The sequence below is a fragment of the Hyperoodon ampullatus genome (genome assembly GCF_949752795.1).
Source record: "Hyperoodon ampullatus genome assembly, chromosome: 3".
Classification (NCBI taxonomy): domain Eukaryota; kingdom Metazoa; phylum Chordata; class Mammalia; order Artiodactyla; family Ziphiidae; genus Hyperoodon; species Hyperoodon ampullatus.
Window position 1 is genome coordinate 95,487,006 of NC_136916.1, and position 15,724 is coordinate 95,502,729.

At 40.4% G+C, this 15,724-nt stretch overlaps 1 protein-coding gene across 3 annotated transcripts in view; it reads right to left on the minus strand.

Annotated features, from left to right (window-relative positions):
- NUSAP1 (nucleolar and spindle associated protein 1) overlaps positions 1–15,724 on the minus strand; it is a 30,625-nt gene that overhangs the window by 6,677 nt on the left and 8,224 nt on the right. The window contains exons 3-7 of one of the 3 annotated variants that reach the window (XM_079699760.1): positions 12,245–12,388; positions 11,074–11,185; positions 6,135–6,236; positions 4,928–5,037; positions 1,301–1,482 (exon numbers count right to left, since the gene is read on the minus strand). In XM_079699760.1, coding sequence (XP_079555886.1) covers positions 1,301–1,482; positions 4,928–5,037; positions 6,135–6,236; positions 11,074–11,185; positions 12,245–12,388 — 650 coding nt within the window. Of the gene's footprint in view, positions 1–1,300; positions 1,483–4,927; positions 5,038–6,134; positions 6,237–11,073; positions 11,231–12,193; positions 12,389–15,724 lie in introns of all 3 variants that reach the window. The other 2 variants (XM_079699759.1, XM_079699758.1) reach the window with 2 other exon arrangements.

The window sequence follows — 15,724 nt, forward strand, 5'->3', positions numbered from 1 at the left end:
GCATTTTTCAGTTTTTAAAAACTATGTCAGATAATCGCACGTGTTGGGGAAGTGTTACCATGCACCAGTTCTGTTAGATGCTGCAAACGCCCTTAAAAAAGGAGAGAATCAAATTTCGGTATTAAGAGAAAGGAGCCTGAAGATCTTCATCTGTGGGGACAGTCACAGTTGAGGGCTAACCTGATGTCAGGAAAGGCACAAGCAAAGAAAACAGGGATCAATGAGCATGAGATGGCTATGCTACTGCAGTACCCAGTGGGTTACAATGTTCATAGTTTAGGATGAGTCAATTCTTTAGCTCACTACATTGGGAGATTAGGAATTTAGCTTCAACTTTATATTTACATCAACGGAAAAATTTCTATTTACACATCTTTGCAGACATACATTAAATTAATAAGGTAAAATATCCATATAGATCTTATTTTCTATCTTTACTTATGAATCAAATGTGAGCTTAGGGGGACTTCTCTGGTGGCGCAGTGGTTAAGAATCCGCCTGCCGGGCTTCCCTGGTGGCGCAGTGGTTGAGAGTCCGCCTGCCGATGCAGGGGATGCGGGTTCGTGCCCCGGTTTGGGAAGATCCCACATGCCGCGGAGCAGCTAGGCCCGTGAGCCATGGCCGCTGAGCCTGCGCGTCCGGAGCCTGTGCTCCTCAATGGGAGAGGCCACAACAGTGAGAGGCCCGCATACTGCAAAAAAAAAAAAAAAAAAAAAAAAAGAATCCGCCTGCCAATGCAGGGGACACGGGTTCGAGCCCTGGTCCGGGAAGTTCCTACATGCCACAGAGCAACTAAGCCCGTGCGCCACAGTTACTAAGGCTGCGCAATGGGGCCCGCGAGCCACAACTGTTGAGCCTGTGTGCCACGACTACTGAAGCCCGTGCACCTCAAGCCCGTGCTCTGCAACAAGAGAAGCCACTGCAATGAGAAGCCCGTGCACCACAAGGAAGAGTAGCCCCCGCTCACCGCAACTAGAGAAAGCCCGGGTGCAGCAACGAAGACCCAACGCAGCCAAAAAATAAATAAATTAAAAAACCAAAACAAAATGAATAAAAAGGTAGTGTTTAAAAAAAAAACCCGCGAGCTTAGGGAAGGTGGACAAAACAAGAAAATCAAACACAAATTTAAGGGGAAAAAAGTAACTTATAAATAAAACCCGTTTGCTGATCTTTCTCTCTGTTCCGATCCTTTCTCCTTTTTCATCAACGCTGAAACCCTGTTGTGGTCCGCCTGAGATGTATTAGAAGCAGTAAAGCTTTGAGCCCTCGCCCTCGGTTCCAGTTTGGAGCTCTTCTTTACCTGACGTTCATCTTAGTCGCTGAGAGCGCGGAGCGCTTGGCCAGCCCCTTCACACACAAGGCGCTACGGCCTGCGTGGGGCCGGCCTTGTGAGCCCCGTTGGCTGGCGGGGGTACAAGCCACAGAGAGTCTTTCTCGGGGAGGAACTGGAGTTGCCGCCACTCCCTTAGTGCCGGGCTGCTTCTGAAGAAAGGGAAACGCACCACATTAAAGCTGGCCTCTGAGACAGTACTGTCTGGGCAAAGTGCAGCAGAGTGCCCCCATTTATCCCGTTTCATCGCCACTTTTAACCCTGTCATCCTTCCTTCCCCACTACCTCACCCTACCCTACCTGCCTGGCAGGCTGAGCAGTTCCCTGCACCTGTGTTGCTATGGTGACTCTGATTGAAGAGAAACTTCTGGTTGTGCTGAGTAACGTGTTACAGAAAGCCTTTCCCAGCTACCATGTCCCCAGGTATTTTCTAACTAGAGAAAGCAGGTGGCTAAACAGTCAGCCATGGCCAGAAAGGGAGGATAAATCGGTTCTCTCGGAAAGATGGTTCCTTTGAGAGCATGATATGCAGTTTATTAAATACAAACTCAAAGAGAAACCTACAATGTAAAAACCTTATGGAATCTACAAATAATTCCTCCCCTACCCACCCCTGGCTCCCCAATAGCTTTTTAAAGTTCTTTTAAAAAAAACCTAAAGAAAAGAAAGAAGGGAGGAAGGGAAATGCTGTCTTTGAATGAAATGGCAGGGAAGGGTTCCGCTTATGTTACCTTTTTTTAGATACTGTCAAAGCACAAAGAATGGCTGAATGTTTTACTATCATTAGTCTAAGCTCTGTTGCAAGCAGAAGAAATCTAACTTCACTGACAGCAGAGATAGGACTATTAAAATTGACAATGTAAAGCCAAAAGACATAAAAATTCTGATTATATCCTATGAAATAATACAAGAAACTAGAGAATTATGTTAACTTCTCATTTCGACATACGAGCAGAAGAGATTCTCATGTTGTGAGACAAATTTAAAACCAAAGTATTTGGTAAATACATATCTTTACTATAAGCTGAAAACTCAGGTTAGATGTATTAAGTATGCTGTTATATTTAACCACAACTTTTATATCTTCTTCTGTCTTTCCCCTAAAATTCCCACTTTCCAGTTCACCTGGTGACAGAATCACCAACTCTACACCTTTGCTTGAGCAACTTATGTTTAAATGATTCTACTCGCACTGAATACCAATCTTTCTGACTTTTCAGGTAGAATATTATGCCGCAGACTCTAGTAGCACTAATTTATTTTGTTTGCAGTGTATCTAATCAATTCCTTCCTTTCTTTTAGCAAAAAAAAATCCTGTTTTAACAAAGCAAAGAGCTCAATCATACCATACATAAAAATAAAAATGTGGGTTAAGGAGTAAACATAGGGAAAAATAATGAAAGCAGTAAAAATAAATATAAGCATATTTTTATGATCTTGGGACAGAGAGAGCAAGACAAAACCCTCAGTTTTAGAAGGAAAAGCTGGATAGTTGGATAAAACAATAAAACCTTCCACAAGGTAAGACACCGTTAAGACAAACTGTGGGAAAGTATTTAGAACATATAATACATAATATACGTCGTTAATATAGATAAGTGGCTCATAAATCAGCAAAAATTAAGAAAAAGCAAATTCACAGCAAAACCATCAATGAACACATATAAAGATTTGTAACATAAACATGTAACATGTAATGATCAGAGAAATGCAAATTCAATTGGGATTTTGTCATATACTGTCAAAGATCAAAAAATTTGATCATTCTTACTGTTAGCCAAGTAAACAGTCAACTCGGGGCACAAGGTTTCAGATCATTGCAGACGGGAGCCATTTGGCAACTAACTCAGTCAGGTTTCCATCCTCTAATCATGAAAGGAGAGATTGGTCACAGCCAGGATGATTCTCTCTAGATCTCTGCTCATTTCTTATTGTCCATCACTCTCCAAATGACCAATCCCCAAACAAGTCAACCATCAAGAAAACCATATTAGCTATGGTGAAGTCACTGTAATTGTTTTTTATTCTCTAGTCTCCTAACAGATCATACCAAATAACCCATTTGATTGACCAATTCCTTAAACAGTGGCGCTGGGGTGGGATTTTAGAACTAAACTCATTCAGATGGGGCTATCAACTAAAAAACAACATAAGCTACTCATTTATTCAACACATCTTCAAGGCTACACTCAAATTGATGGTTGAAGCAGTTGTTCTGCCCTTAATTTTTACATGGAAATTAATTCATCCATATTATGTAGTACAGAAAGCTTGACTTTCAATCAAGTACTTAAGTAGTCTCAGCTTCATGGTAAGGAGAACGAGTGGCCCTCCTTACAGGCATATTTGCGGCTAGCTCATGCCTATGCAGAAAAAGAAGCTAACTGTCTACTTTCTGTAAAGCATCAGCAGGACACCCTCCCCCGCTCCTCTGGGATGGGCCTCTCGTCCCAATATTCAGCTGTGAATGTTGTGATACTTAGCCCTTGCTAATAGTTAAGAGTCTTCTTATGGACATACTGAATCTCTTCCCTGGATTGTCCACCCATGTTGTTAGATCACTATGAAGGAATGGAGATGTTTAATGCCATGACTGTTTGCTAGAAGGTTGTTAACAGTGTCTTCAACTGTGGTAACAGTGGTTTTATAAATGTTCAAGTGAACATTTATTATCCAAGATTAAGCTTCTAAGAACCGTATTTTTTTTTGTTTTTTAATTATTTAGAACTTATTACCCAGTGCATTTCCCCATTGGCACTGGTATCAGAAAACTCAAAACTCAACTGAGTGACTGATATATTAGCCACTGTGCCAGTTAACAGTGCTCATTTTCTGCCCCTTTTAAACCAGCTTTATACTGTTTTGTGTTGTGTGTAAACCGCCTCAAATTCTTTGAGAAATAGGCAGGTTATTATGTATTATTAAATTCAAAAGTGTTTCCCATCCATCTTTGTGGCACCCCTTTAACACCAAATACCATGTAAGACAGGAACATCAACTTCCTAGGATGTTATTTACTCACTACTCTGCTGCTAACTCAGCCTCAGGGTTGACTTTACCTTCTCTTACTCGAAGCTGCTTGAGTCCAGCAGGACCTGGCCTGATGGCCCCCCACCCAGGGAGTTCAGTTATGACAGGAAGACTTCAAATTAGCAACTGCTAGTCACTCATTTTCCCTTTAGGTCAGAGACAGGGAAAGATGGCTTCAGCCATATATCAGTCCTTCCCCAACAAAAGTGATAGGCACAGTGTCTGAATGTGGAAAACAGAACAACTTATTGCTACTTTGGAGTTCTTCCTTTTTTTCCTTTTTTTCCTGTTTACTTTTTAATTTTTTTATTACAAATTTTTAAATGTTTTATTTTTTTAACTTTATTTTTTACAGAATTCTTTTTCATAGTGAAGATTCACTGCTTTATCTGGAGGGTTTTGAAAATTCTCAAAAACAAATTTAAAATAATAAAAATACATTAGACTCGAACAAATCCATTCCACTAGTAGAATAATAGCTAATTGTATTAACCATGGTATATACACAGTATCAACATTAAAATCAAACAGCTTAGTGGCATTAAGAACATAATTTTATCAGCATACCTTCAGTTCATTAAATGAATTGTGTTCTTCAAAATGTTTCTTTTTTCTCTCAACATATTGATCAATAGACTCCATTTCCTTAAAACGAGCCTCATGAAGCTTCTTAAAATCTAGAATATTTCCCCAAATATGACAATTAACAACAAGACAAAATCCATTTATTCACCTTCCCTATGTTTTTCTGTTAACTCTTATTCTTGTCTCGGCATCCCTGACATTCAACTTCAGCATCATCTTTGCTAAAATTTTAGTTTCAAAACATTTAGGTTTTAGAAAGTCAGGGGCAAAGCATATTCACCTTATAAACTATCAAACACTGACCATCTCTCTCCATTGTCCATTTCACTGCTGACTAACATCTTAGTTTAGTCCAGAGGATAAGAAAAGATTAACAGATTTGTCCTCTCCCCTCACCAATTAATTAATGGCCTTTACTTAATCATAAATTTGACATTTAATAATGCTAAGAAAGATCTATGCAAAGGATTGGTAAACTTTCTGTGAACGGGCAGACAGTAAATATTTTAGGCTTGGCGGTCACATACACTGTGGTCTCTGTCTCATATTCTTTCTTTTATACAACACTTTACAAATGTAGAAACCGTTCTTAGCTCAAGGGCTATAAGACAGGCCAAGATGGACAACAGTTTGCTGACTCCTGCTCTGTACTATTCTAACTAATTATATTCTTATTAAGTATAATTGTTAGAATTTCTCAAATATGCTAAGCAGCATTTTAAGTAATCTAAACACATAGCACAATCAACATTCTATGTGCCAGGCAATAGAGAAAGAGAATTACATGTCCAGAAATGGAGTCCCTTAGACTTATTACTAAAAATAGTAAGTTTTTACAAGGTAGACATTGTGCCAAGTACTTGATACACATTAATTCTCAGATATTTCTTGAATACTTGCTACAGGCTAGCTGCCCTGCTAGGTAATCAGAAGTGGAAAACAGTCTTAATTAATCCATGTATTAACCTGATGAAATAGGTAGATTAATTATTCCCACTTTAAACTGAGGACGTGGGTTTACTGGGGATAAATAAGTTTCCCAAGGTCTCACAGGTAGAAAATGAGGGAACGAGGGCGCAAACCCCAATGCCAGTGTCTGAGCCTTCGGCTGTCACAGTGCACTGCCTCTGCAGCGTCAGCCTGAAGGGGGCCAACCACCATTTTATGTTTCTTTGTGTGCAAAACTTACTTGGAGTAGTGCTTGCAGTTCTTTTATTTTTTCCAGGTTTGGAAAGCCCATCTGTGTAGAGAGACTTCTTTCTTTCTGAAGGTATCTTTGGACCTTCATTACCTGAATCCAAGGATACAGAACTAATGAAAGATTTCCAAAAATTATTCCCATTAAGAAATGTAAGTTAACGTGGAGCATATTCATGTGATAGGCCTCTGCCAAGGTGTGGCAGAGACGGCGCAAGGAGCACAAAGCATTAGTTATGGCATCACCACAATTTTAGCTCGTATTTCAAGTAGACAGACATTTTATGCTTCTTGTATAGACGTTTTTAAATTTCTGTATGTTTATAAAACTCTTTTCCAGAACTTTTGCTATGAACATGACTAGCTGTTTTAAGGAGGATGATAAAAGTCACACAATCTCACCAGCCTAAGAAACACTATTATCATTTTGGCTATTATTATATTTTCTCAGGTCCTTTGTTTCTATATTTGTTTTACTTTTGTTCTTTAAATCCAGTTAAAGCCATCACGTATATAAGGGTTCTATTTCTGCCTACTTATCTCCCACATTCTAGTATCTTTTTCAACTTAAGGCAATCTACTAAAAACTGTGCAAGTGGGTTTTCAAGAAATGCTACTTATAAAGTCACTCATCCTTAAGGTTTCCCAATGCATCCATAAAACAAGGCAAAAGAATGACTGGATAGAGCAGAGGGGCTATAGGGCTTTTGCTTGGACCTTGGCCATGAAATAGGATATTTAAAGAGTCACAGTCATTCCTCACAAGATGCTTATTACAAATGGAAATATAATAACTATTACAAAGGAGCAACCTAGCAGACACCACCATAACCAGGTGATGCAAGTTGACAAGACTAGTCATAGGACAAACCAACATCTGAGCCCTCTGGGGTGCTGAATGAGGAGGACACAGCCCTAGTTTGTGGGATTCCTGCCAATAGTGCATGATCTGAATCTAACCATCACCAACATTAGACAAACCAAGTCAGAGGACCCAAGAGACTGGCCTGTATTTAAAAAAGGTCAATGCCCTAGAAGACAAAGGAAGGCTGAGGAACTGTTCCAGACTAAAGTAGGTTAAAGAGACACGGCAGGACTTCCCTGGTGGTGCAGTGGTTAAGAATCTGCCTGCCAATGCAGGAGACACGGGTTCGAGCCCTGGTCTGGGAAGATCCCACATGCCACAGAGCAACTAAGCCCATGCGCCACAACTACTGAGCCTGCGCTCTAGAGCCCATGAGCCACAACTACTTAGCCCGCGTGCCACAACTACTGAAACCCGCACGCCTAGAGCCTGTGCTCCGCAATGAGAAGCAACCGCAATGAGAAGCCTGTGCATGGCAACCAAGAGTAGTCCCTGCTCACCGCAACTAGAGAAAGCCCGTGTGCAGCAACGAAGACCCCACGCAGCCAAAAATTTAAAAATGTATAAATAAATAAATTTATTAAAAAAAGGAGAGACATGGCAATGAAATGCAAAGAATGAGTGGAGATTTGCCTTTGTTTTAAGGGATATTGCTGGGATGAAATCTAGATAAGGTCTGTCTACAGGTTACTTAGCAGGTCTCACACTTTCTAGCCTCAGGATCCCTTTGTACTCTCAAAAATTACTGAGGACCCCAAAGAATTTTTGTTCATGTATGTTATATCAATATGTGTCATATTAGATATTAAAACTAAGACATTTAAAAATATTTGATTCACTAAAAATATACCCACTATACGTTAACATAAATAATTTATGAAAAATGGCTAAAATTTCTAAATCAAAAAAGTGAGTAGAGCGTTTTTTGTTTTTATTTTTGTTTTTACAATTTCTTTATCATCTGACAATAAAAGGCAGCTGGATTCTCTTTTCTTCTGTATACATATGTTGTGATATATTGTTTTGATTGAAGTAATATATGAAAACAAATTTTGTCATATACAGCTATGTGGTTGAAAGTGAAGAGTATTTTAATAGCCTTTTCAGATAATTGTGGATATTCTTCTTTGATACTATACCAAACCTTGACAAGTGGTTGTTTCTCAGAGGTTAGTTGTAATGCGGAATATGAAGAAACCCTATCAGTGAACTTTCTGCTCTCTGTACATTTGTGAGAAAACGTCCTGATGTTTTAAGAAACACACAAACATTTAGGGGTAAACGGGCACATATCTGAAACACTCTCAAGCAGTTCAGGAAAAAAATGTATATAACACATATACGTACGTAGATATGTATATAAATATAAATAGAGAGGAGGATAAAGCAAATACGGCAAAATATTAACATTTGAGAAATCTAGGTGAACGAGATATAGGAACTTTTGGTACTATTCTTACAACTTTAAGTCTGGAATTATGTCAAAGTTTAAAAAATTCCTCTCACCAGAAACTGCATGATCAGATTTTTCTCCTTCAAACAGCCTGTGCGCTTCATTGGGCAAACCTGACTTAAAGGGTCCACCCTCATTTTTCCCATGCCTTCAAAACTGGGTCCTAGAGGTAAGTCTTCTTGACAACATGATTGGTGGAATAATAGATATTTTAAATTCCACCCCCACTTCTGACTCTGTCATATTTCTTTACATTCCCCTCGTCTCAGGATTTCAAAATGGGTTTATGAGGCATATGCATCAAAATTACCTGGGGGTACTTATTAAATCTGCAGAATTCCAGGCTCACCTCAGACCTACAAATCAGAACATCTACCTTCTTTAACTTTCTAGATTTAGTAAGACATTCAAAATTCTGGGGAAACTGGGAGGGCACAGCATTAGAAATTCTGCATTTAACTGCTTGGTGGACATGAGTGGATCATCTTCTCTCCCAATCCCCTCAGGCAAGCCTCAGGTCCCAGAGAGATGTGCTGGGGGAAATGAACACTGAGACACTGTTGCAACTGGCAGGCTTCCTGAGGGATGAAATCAGAAAGCACCAAGTCCTGTTAGGCATAGGGGAACTGAAGTTTTCAGGCCTTACTGAAACAAATTTTTAGTTGAGAAAGTTTAGGGAAGAGGTTTTTAGGAGGTTAGAGACTAAGTAAAATATACATTTATCATAATAAAATGGCCACACCCCTGGGAAGGTAGACTCTGCAGATCCTTTTTAACTGTCCTACTTGAAGGGGCTAACAGGTCTTTGTACCTGTCTCTGGAGCAGGCCAGAAGGAGCTAATTGGCAGAATGAGCCAGGCTCTCTCCTCATCCTGCCTTAAGATCAACTGCCTTAAACTTTCCAGCTACCACTCATATTCTGCTTTCTACACGGTTATTAAAAGTGACCTGATGGCCTACTGTATTTGGTTCTAACTTGTGCTTTCATTGCTGAACCCTTAGAAGTTCTACATAATGGTGTTACGGGTTGAACTGTTTCCCCAAAAGAGATATGCTGAATGAAGTCTTAACCTCTAATAATTGTGATCTGGGCTTCCCTGGTGGCGCAGTGGTTAAGAATCCGCCTGCCAATGCAGGGGACACGGGTTTGAGCCCTGGTCTGGGAAGATCCCACATGCCGTGGAGCAACTAAGCCCATGCGCCACAACTACTGAGCCTGTGCTCTAGAGCCCGCAAGCCACAACTACTGAAGCCTGCACGCCTAGAGCCTGTGCTCCGCCACAAGAGAAGCCACTGCAATGAGAAGGCCGGGCACCACAACAAAGAGCCGCAACTAGAGAAAGCCCGTGAGCAGCAACAAAGACCCAACTCAGCCAAACATAAATAAATAAATGATTAAAAAAAAATAATAATAATAATTGTGATCTGACCTTATTTGGAAAGGGTCTTTGTAGACGTAATCAACTTAAACCAAGGTCATTAGGATGGACCTAATCCAATATAACTGCTGTCCTTTTAAGAAAACAATGTAAAGAAAAAGACACACAGGAACTTCCCTGGTGGTCCAGTGGTTAAGAATCCGCCTTCCAATGCAGGGGACTAGGGTTTGATCCCTGGTCAGGGAACTAAGATCCCATATGCCGTAGGGCAACTAAGCCCGTGTGTTGCAACTACTGAGCCCATGAGCTCTAGAGCACGCACACCACAACTAGAGAGTCCGTGTGCCACAACTAGAGAGCCCATGCGCCACAACTAGAGACAAGCCCACGCACTGCAACAAAGATCCCACGTGCCGCAACTAAGACTGGACACAGCCTAATAAATAAATAAATAGGGACTTCCCTGGTGGTGAAGTGGTTAAGAACCTGCCTGCCAATGCAGGGGACATGGGTTCAAGCCCTGGTCTGGGAAGATTCCACATGCTATGGAGCAACTAAGCCTGTGCGCCACAACTACTGAGGCTTCGCTCTAGAACTCACAAGCCACAACTACTGAGCCCACATGCCAGAACAACTGAGGCCCATGGGCCTAGAGCCATGCTCCACAGCAAGGGAAGCCACCGTAATGAGAAGCACGCACACCCCAAGGAAGAGTAGCCCCTGCTCGCCGCAACAAAGACCCAATGAAGCCATAAATAAATAAATGAATGAATGAATGAATGATTTTTTTTTTTTTTAAAAAGAAAGAAAGAAAAAGACACACAGAGAGACTGCCACATGATGAGGAGGCAGAGATTTAGTTGCAAGCCAAGGTCTATAGCCACCACTGAAGGTACAAAGGGGCCAGGAAAGATTCTCCCCAGAATCTTGGAGGAAGATGGCCCTACTGACACCCTGATTTTAGACTCCAGCCTCCAGAACTGTGAGAGAATAATTTTTTTTCTTTTTTTGGCCGCACCGTGCAGCTTTCAGGATTTTAGTTCCCCGACCAGGGACTAAACTCATGTCCCAGCAGTGAAAGCGCCGAGTCCTAACCACTGGACTGCCAGGGAATTCCCAAATTTCTGTTGTTTTAAGTTGCCCAGTTTATGGCACTTTGTTATGGCAGTCCTAGGAAACTAATGCACATGGTTACCCTAGCAATTTTGGATTTTTAAAAAGTTACTTGGCATACCATTTATTCCAGTTTTTCCTGAGGGCACTGCATTCTCATCTTGACTCTTGTTTGGTAGAGAAGGAGCTTCTGCAGCAGTTCTGAGAGCCTGCTTTTCATGCTTTTCTTGATTCTGGAATTCAGTAGGATCACATACTTTTATCTCTGAATGATCCTGCTACAAATTTTAAAAGAAAATAAATGATTTCAGTAACAAATAAGGAATCACACTTGAAAATTGCTAAGAGTAGATCTGAAAAGTTCCATCACAAGAAAAAAAACTGTAACTACGTGAGGTGTTAACTAGACTTATTGTATATATATTGTGAAATGATCGCCACAAATATTGAATCATTACATTGTACACCTGAAACTGATAGGTGTTACATGTGAATTATATCTCAATTTAAAAACATATCATTAAAAACATTGCTTATAGTCAGACATAAAGAAAGAAAAAAGTAATCACTGCCTTCCAAAGATAGGAACCAAATTGAGGAGGAAAATGAATTAAAGAAAGAAAAGTAGGAGACCAAGCTTTTTTGAGTGGCAGATTTGGTTCTCTGCCTCACCAGATGTCATGAGAACATGCATCTGGGAATAGTAGAGACTAGGGACCACTGGAAGGCATACATGGCAGAGGTTGCTCTCCTAGGGAGGAGAAACTAACACTGAAAGACCTAGACAAGCTAATGACTAAGGGACTACATAAAGCTAGAAAATAAAAATTAGGACCATCTTGTAAAAGTTACATTTGAATGAAAGGATAATAAAATCAGAGTCCTCTCAGAGCAAGTGGGAGAAGCCCCCGGAATCACGTGACCACACTGTTCAAAGACTAAGCTCAGCTGATCGCCAGGCCCGGGACAAGATAGGAAGGAGGAAAAATAAAAAATCATATTTGATGTTGGTATCTCTTTCCTTCTTACTTACTACACCTCACTTAAGTAAACACTCAATGAATGTTCATATTATTCAACAAACATTTAATTTGTGCTTAATACTTACTAAGTGCTTCCCGAGTGCCAGTGCCCGGGGTGTGATGAGGCCAGACTCAGGTTTGCGCTTTCACGGAGCTCAACAGTATTTGCCACCACCCGATATCATAAGGGAATTAAGAGAAGGTTCCCTAATAATATACCAGTTTGGGCACAGGTGGTAGCTTATTTTTAGTTTGCACATTTCTATTCACCTGGGAGTCAGGGCTCCTGTAGACAGTCCTGCGCCTTCTCCTTGTTTTGGTAACATGGCTAACTGGCTCCCTCTCAGCTTGCTCCTGGCTGCTGAGCTGTACCTCAATCTCATCACAAGAAGATGCAGAAGTTTGAATTTCATCCTGAAAAAGAGAGACATTAATCTGCCATGTCCAATGTATAGAGTTACAATGCTCAGGAAGAATCAGAATTTAAACTGAATAAAAAATATGTATTACATATGCAAGAGATAATTTTAAAACCCTCCAGAACTAAATTATAGGCAAGGACAAGAATGATAGAGTATTCAGAAAGAAACAATCACACTTAACAACCCAAGCTAAAAAACTAGGCTTGCAAAGCATTCAAAGGCATCTTAGTGTGCGTAAATAAGCCAATTATTTTTGGGGGGGGGCCACACCACATGTTTTGTGGGATCTTAGTTCCCTGAACAGGTATTGAACCCAGGCCTATGGCGGTGAAAGTGCCAGGGAATTCCCACAAATTATTAAAAGTATGTTAATTTACTGAATATACACTATATCTAGGCAGTATGCTATAACTAATAACAATTACAGCTAATATCATAACTGCACTGGGCTAAGTATTCACATGGATTATCTCATTTATTCCTCAAAGCCTATGAGACAAGTATTAACATTATCTGCAGGCTTCCCTGGTGGCGCAGTGGTTGACAGTCCGCCTGCCGACGCAGGGGACACGGGTTCGTGCCCCAGTCCGGGAAGATCCCACATGCCACGGAGCGGCTGGGCCCGTGAGCCATGGCCGCTGAGCCTGCGCGTCCAGAGCCTGTGCTCCGCGACGGGAGAGGCCACAACAGTGAGAGGCCCACGTACCGCAAAAAAAAAAAAAAAAAAAAAAAAAAAAAAATCATTATCTGCAGTTCACAGGTAGGGAAACTGAGGCTTAGAGAGCCCAAAGTAACTTGTTAAAGGTCAACATAAGGGAGTAAGGGAAGAAGGGCATGTGCACTATCATAAACTAGAAGTAAAGAGCTTTGTCATCAAAACAGCATGGCACAGGTACCAGAATGTCTTGAACAGAACTGCTTCTAGAAGAAATCATCGTATGACAATGGTTGCACCTCACATTAGTGGGGGATGGTTGGATTCATTATTCAACACATGATGTGGAGAAAACATTGACTATGTTTTTGGTGAGGGGGTGGGCAATGCAACTCGATCATTTTCTCACACCAAAATGAAATCTGGATGGATTAGAGATTTAAGTGTAAAATATGAAACTATAAAAGCACTAGGGAGAAATAGGTGAATTATATCCTCATCGAGTGTTAGGAAGGCATTAAGCATGTTATCCTACCTAGAGACGATAAAGGAGAGGCTTGATTTGTTCTTGGTGTTTTTGTAGCTTGTTAAACGTAAATTCTAATTTTTTGAAATAAACTAATACATACATATAGTTAAAATAATAAAATACTAAAGAGAGTATAATGAAAAGTAAGTCATTCTCTGCCCTACCCTTCATATTTCTAGGGTTTGATGTTAAGAGGTTACTTACATATCACTAATGATTTGCTGATGGGATATTCATTTTTATTTTCAATAACTATTTTCAGTGCCTCATGTACTAAGATTTACTTCATTTGTACCACTCTCATCTCCCCATCTTCTTCCTAATAGACTTATACCACTTACTCACTCTATTACCTTTGCAGCTTTAAATATATTTAAACCTTTATTTCTTGTTCCATGACTGCAGACACATATCCTGTAAACTGCATATATTAGCATCCTTATACTTTTCTTCACCTCCTGTCCTTATCTCAACTTCTGTCGTCTATTCTTCAAGTTGTTAACATTTATAGCTTGTTATGTAACCTTAATTGAATCGTCTGTGTAGCTTGATTCCAGGAGTTGGTAATTCAATAGGTTATTGTAAGACATTTTTCAAAGCTTTCATTTGTTTTCTGTATCATGTTTCCTTTAGGGTCATCTTCTTCCTTACAGAGAAACCTTCCAGCATTTTAGACGGTAGTAGACACCTGGTACTCTGCACGTGGAAGTAGTGGGTAAGAGGGCTTTGCATCCTGACTTTTCAGTCCATTTCAGTATGGTGACTGGACCCCACCCTCTGAGAGTTAATTTAGTTGCCTGGGATTTGGTGAGGCCTAAATATCAGTGTTTTTAAAAAGCCCCACAAATGATTCTCCCACACATCCTGGGTTGAGAACCACAATATAAAATAAATGTTTTGGTTGTAAAAGAATAAGGAGGCTTAGAAAATGGAAGGTTTTTAGACGGAGGTGAAATATTACAGAAGAATAATAGTTCTAAGTGATCTAAGATCCAAGGTATACCCAAAGAAGGGGATGGCTAATGAAGAGTGGAAAAGAAAGTCACAGGACTTAAGGAACAGGGAGGCAAGGGTAGTAAGGGACATCCAGGTGGACCTTTGAATTCACCCAAAGTAAGGTCAGGACAGGAGATGATGAGCCAGGCAATGAGACAGTGAACACTGGAAAGCAACAAGGAAGTCAACAGATGAGAGATGAGAATTGGTGAGCCTGAACTCAAAGGAGCAGGGATATTTACGTGAGAGTAGAAAGACGCTATCTGAATCCTACTTTCCAACTCCCTGGATAGTCATGAAGAAGAAGAGAGGAAAAAGAAGCCGTTCTCACTACAGAAGTGTAACCCTCAGGTTACACATATTGTATAGACACACTTTAAAAGTACTTATTGCTCCCTTACCCCCATTAACACAGTACAGAAGAGGTCCTATAACTGGTTTAGAAACCTATTAACACGACTCCCAGAGATGTCTTGTTTTAACCCCACACATCTTAGCCAGGGTATGTTAGTCTGGGAGGCCAGCAGTGATCAGGTAGGATATGTTCATTCCTGAACGCACCATGATGTACCTGTAAAGACTTGTATAAGCCCAAGACTGAAGTGGCACAGCTGGTTCTGAGAGTCCCCAGCACACAGTCAGACTAACCTACATACAGAGCTGCTCCAACTCATATAGTTAAGGCTAATCTACAGAGGGAGGACAAGGCATCCAGAAGGTCATGCTCACTTAGATGTGACCCACACCTGTGCACTTCCCTAGGTGACGATTTGGAGGTCTGGAAGCTTACCCATCTGTCTGTCCTTGGTAATATTACTGATCTCTTTGCCATGTATTTGGACTGTGCTGACTCCTGCAGCTTTAGATAAATAAACTCTTTGTCTATGTCAGTTCTTTCCACCAACCTAAGCTCACTATTGACAGATTCACCACTTAGGAATTCTACAGCTGACCAAATTTTGATTATCATCCTGCTCTTGTGAAAGTTTTTCAAAATGGAATGGCTCTTGAGATGCTGAATTTGAAACATGATAGATCATTTTAAATTTAGCCCATCAATTACCACCCAAAGTAAAATCCCTATTTCAGATGGCACTACGATCATGTATCCTTAACCATGAAAAAAATTTTAATTAATTAAAATATCT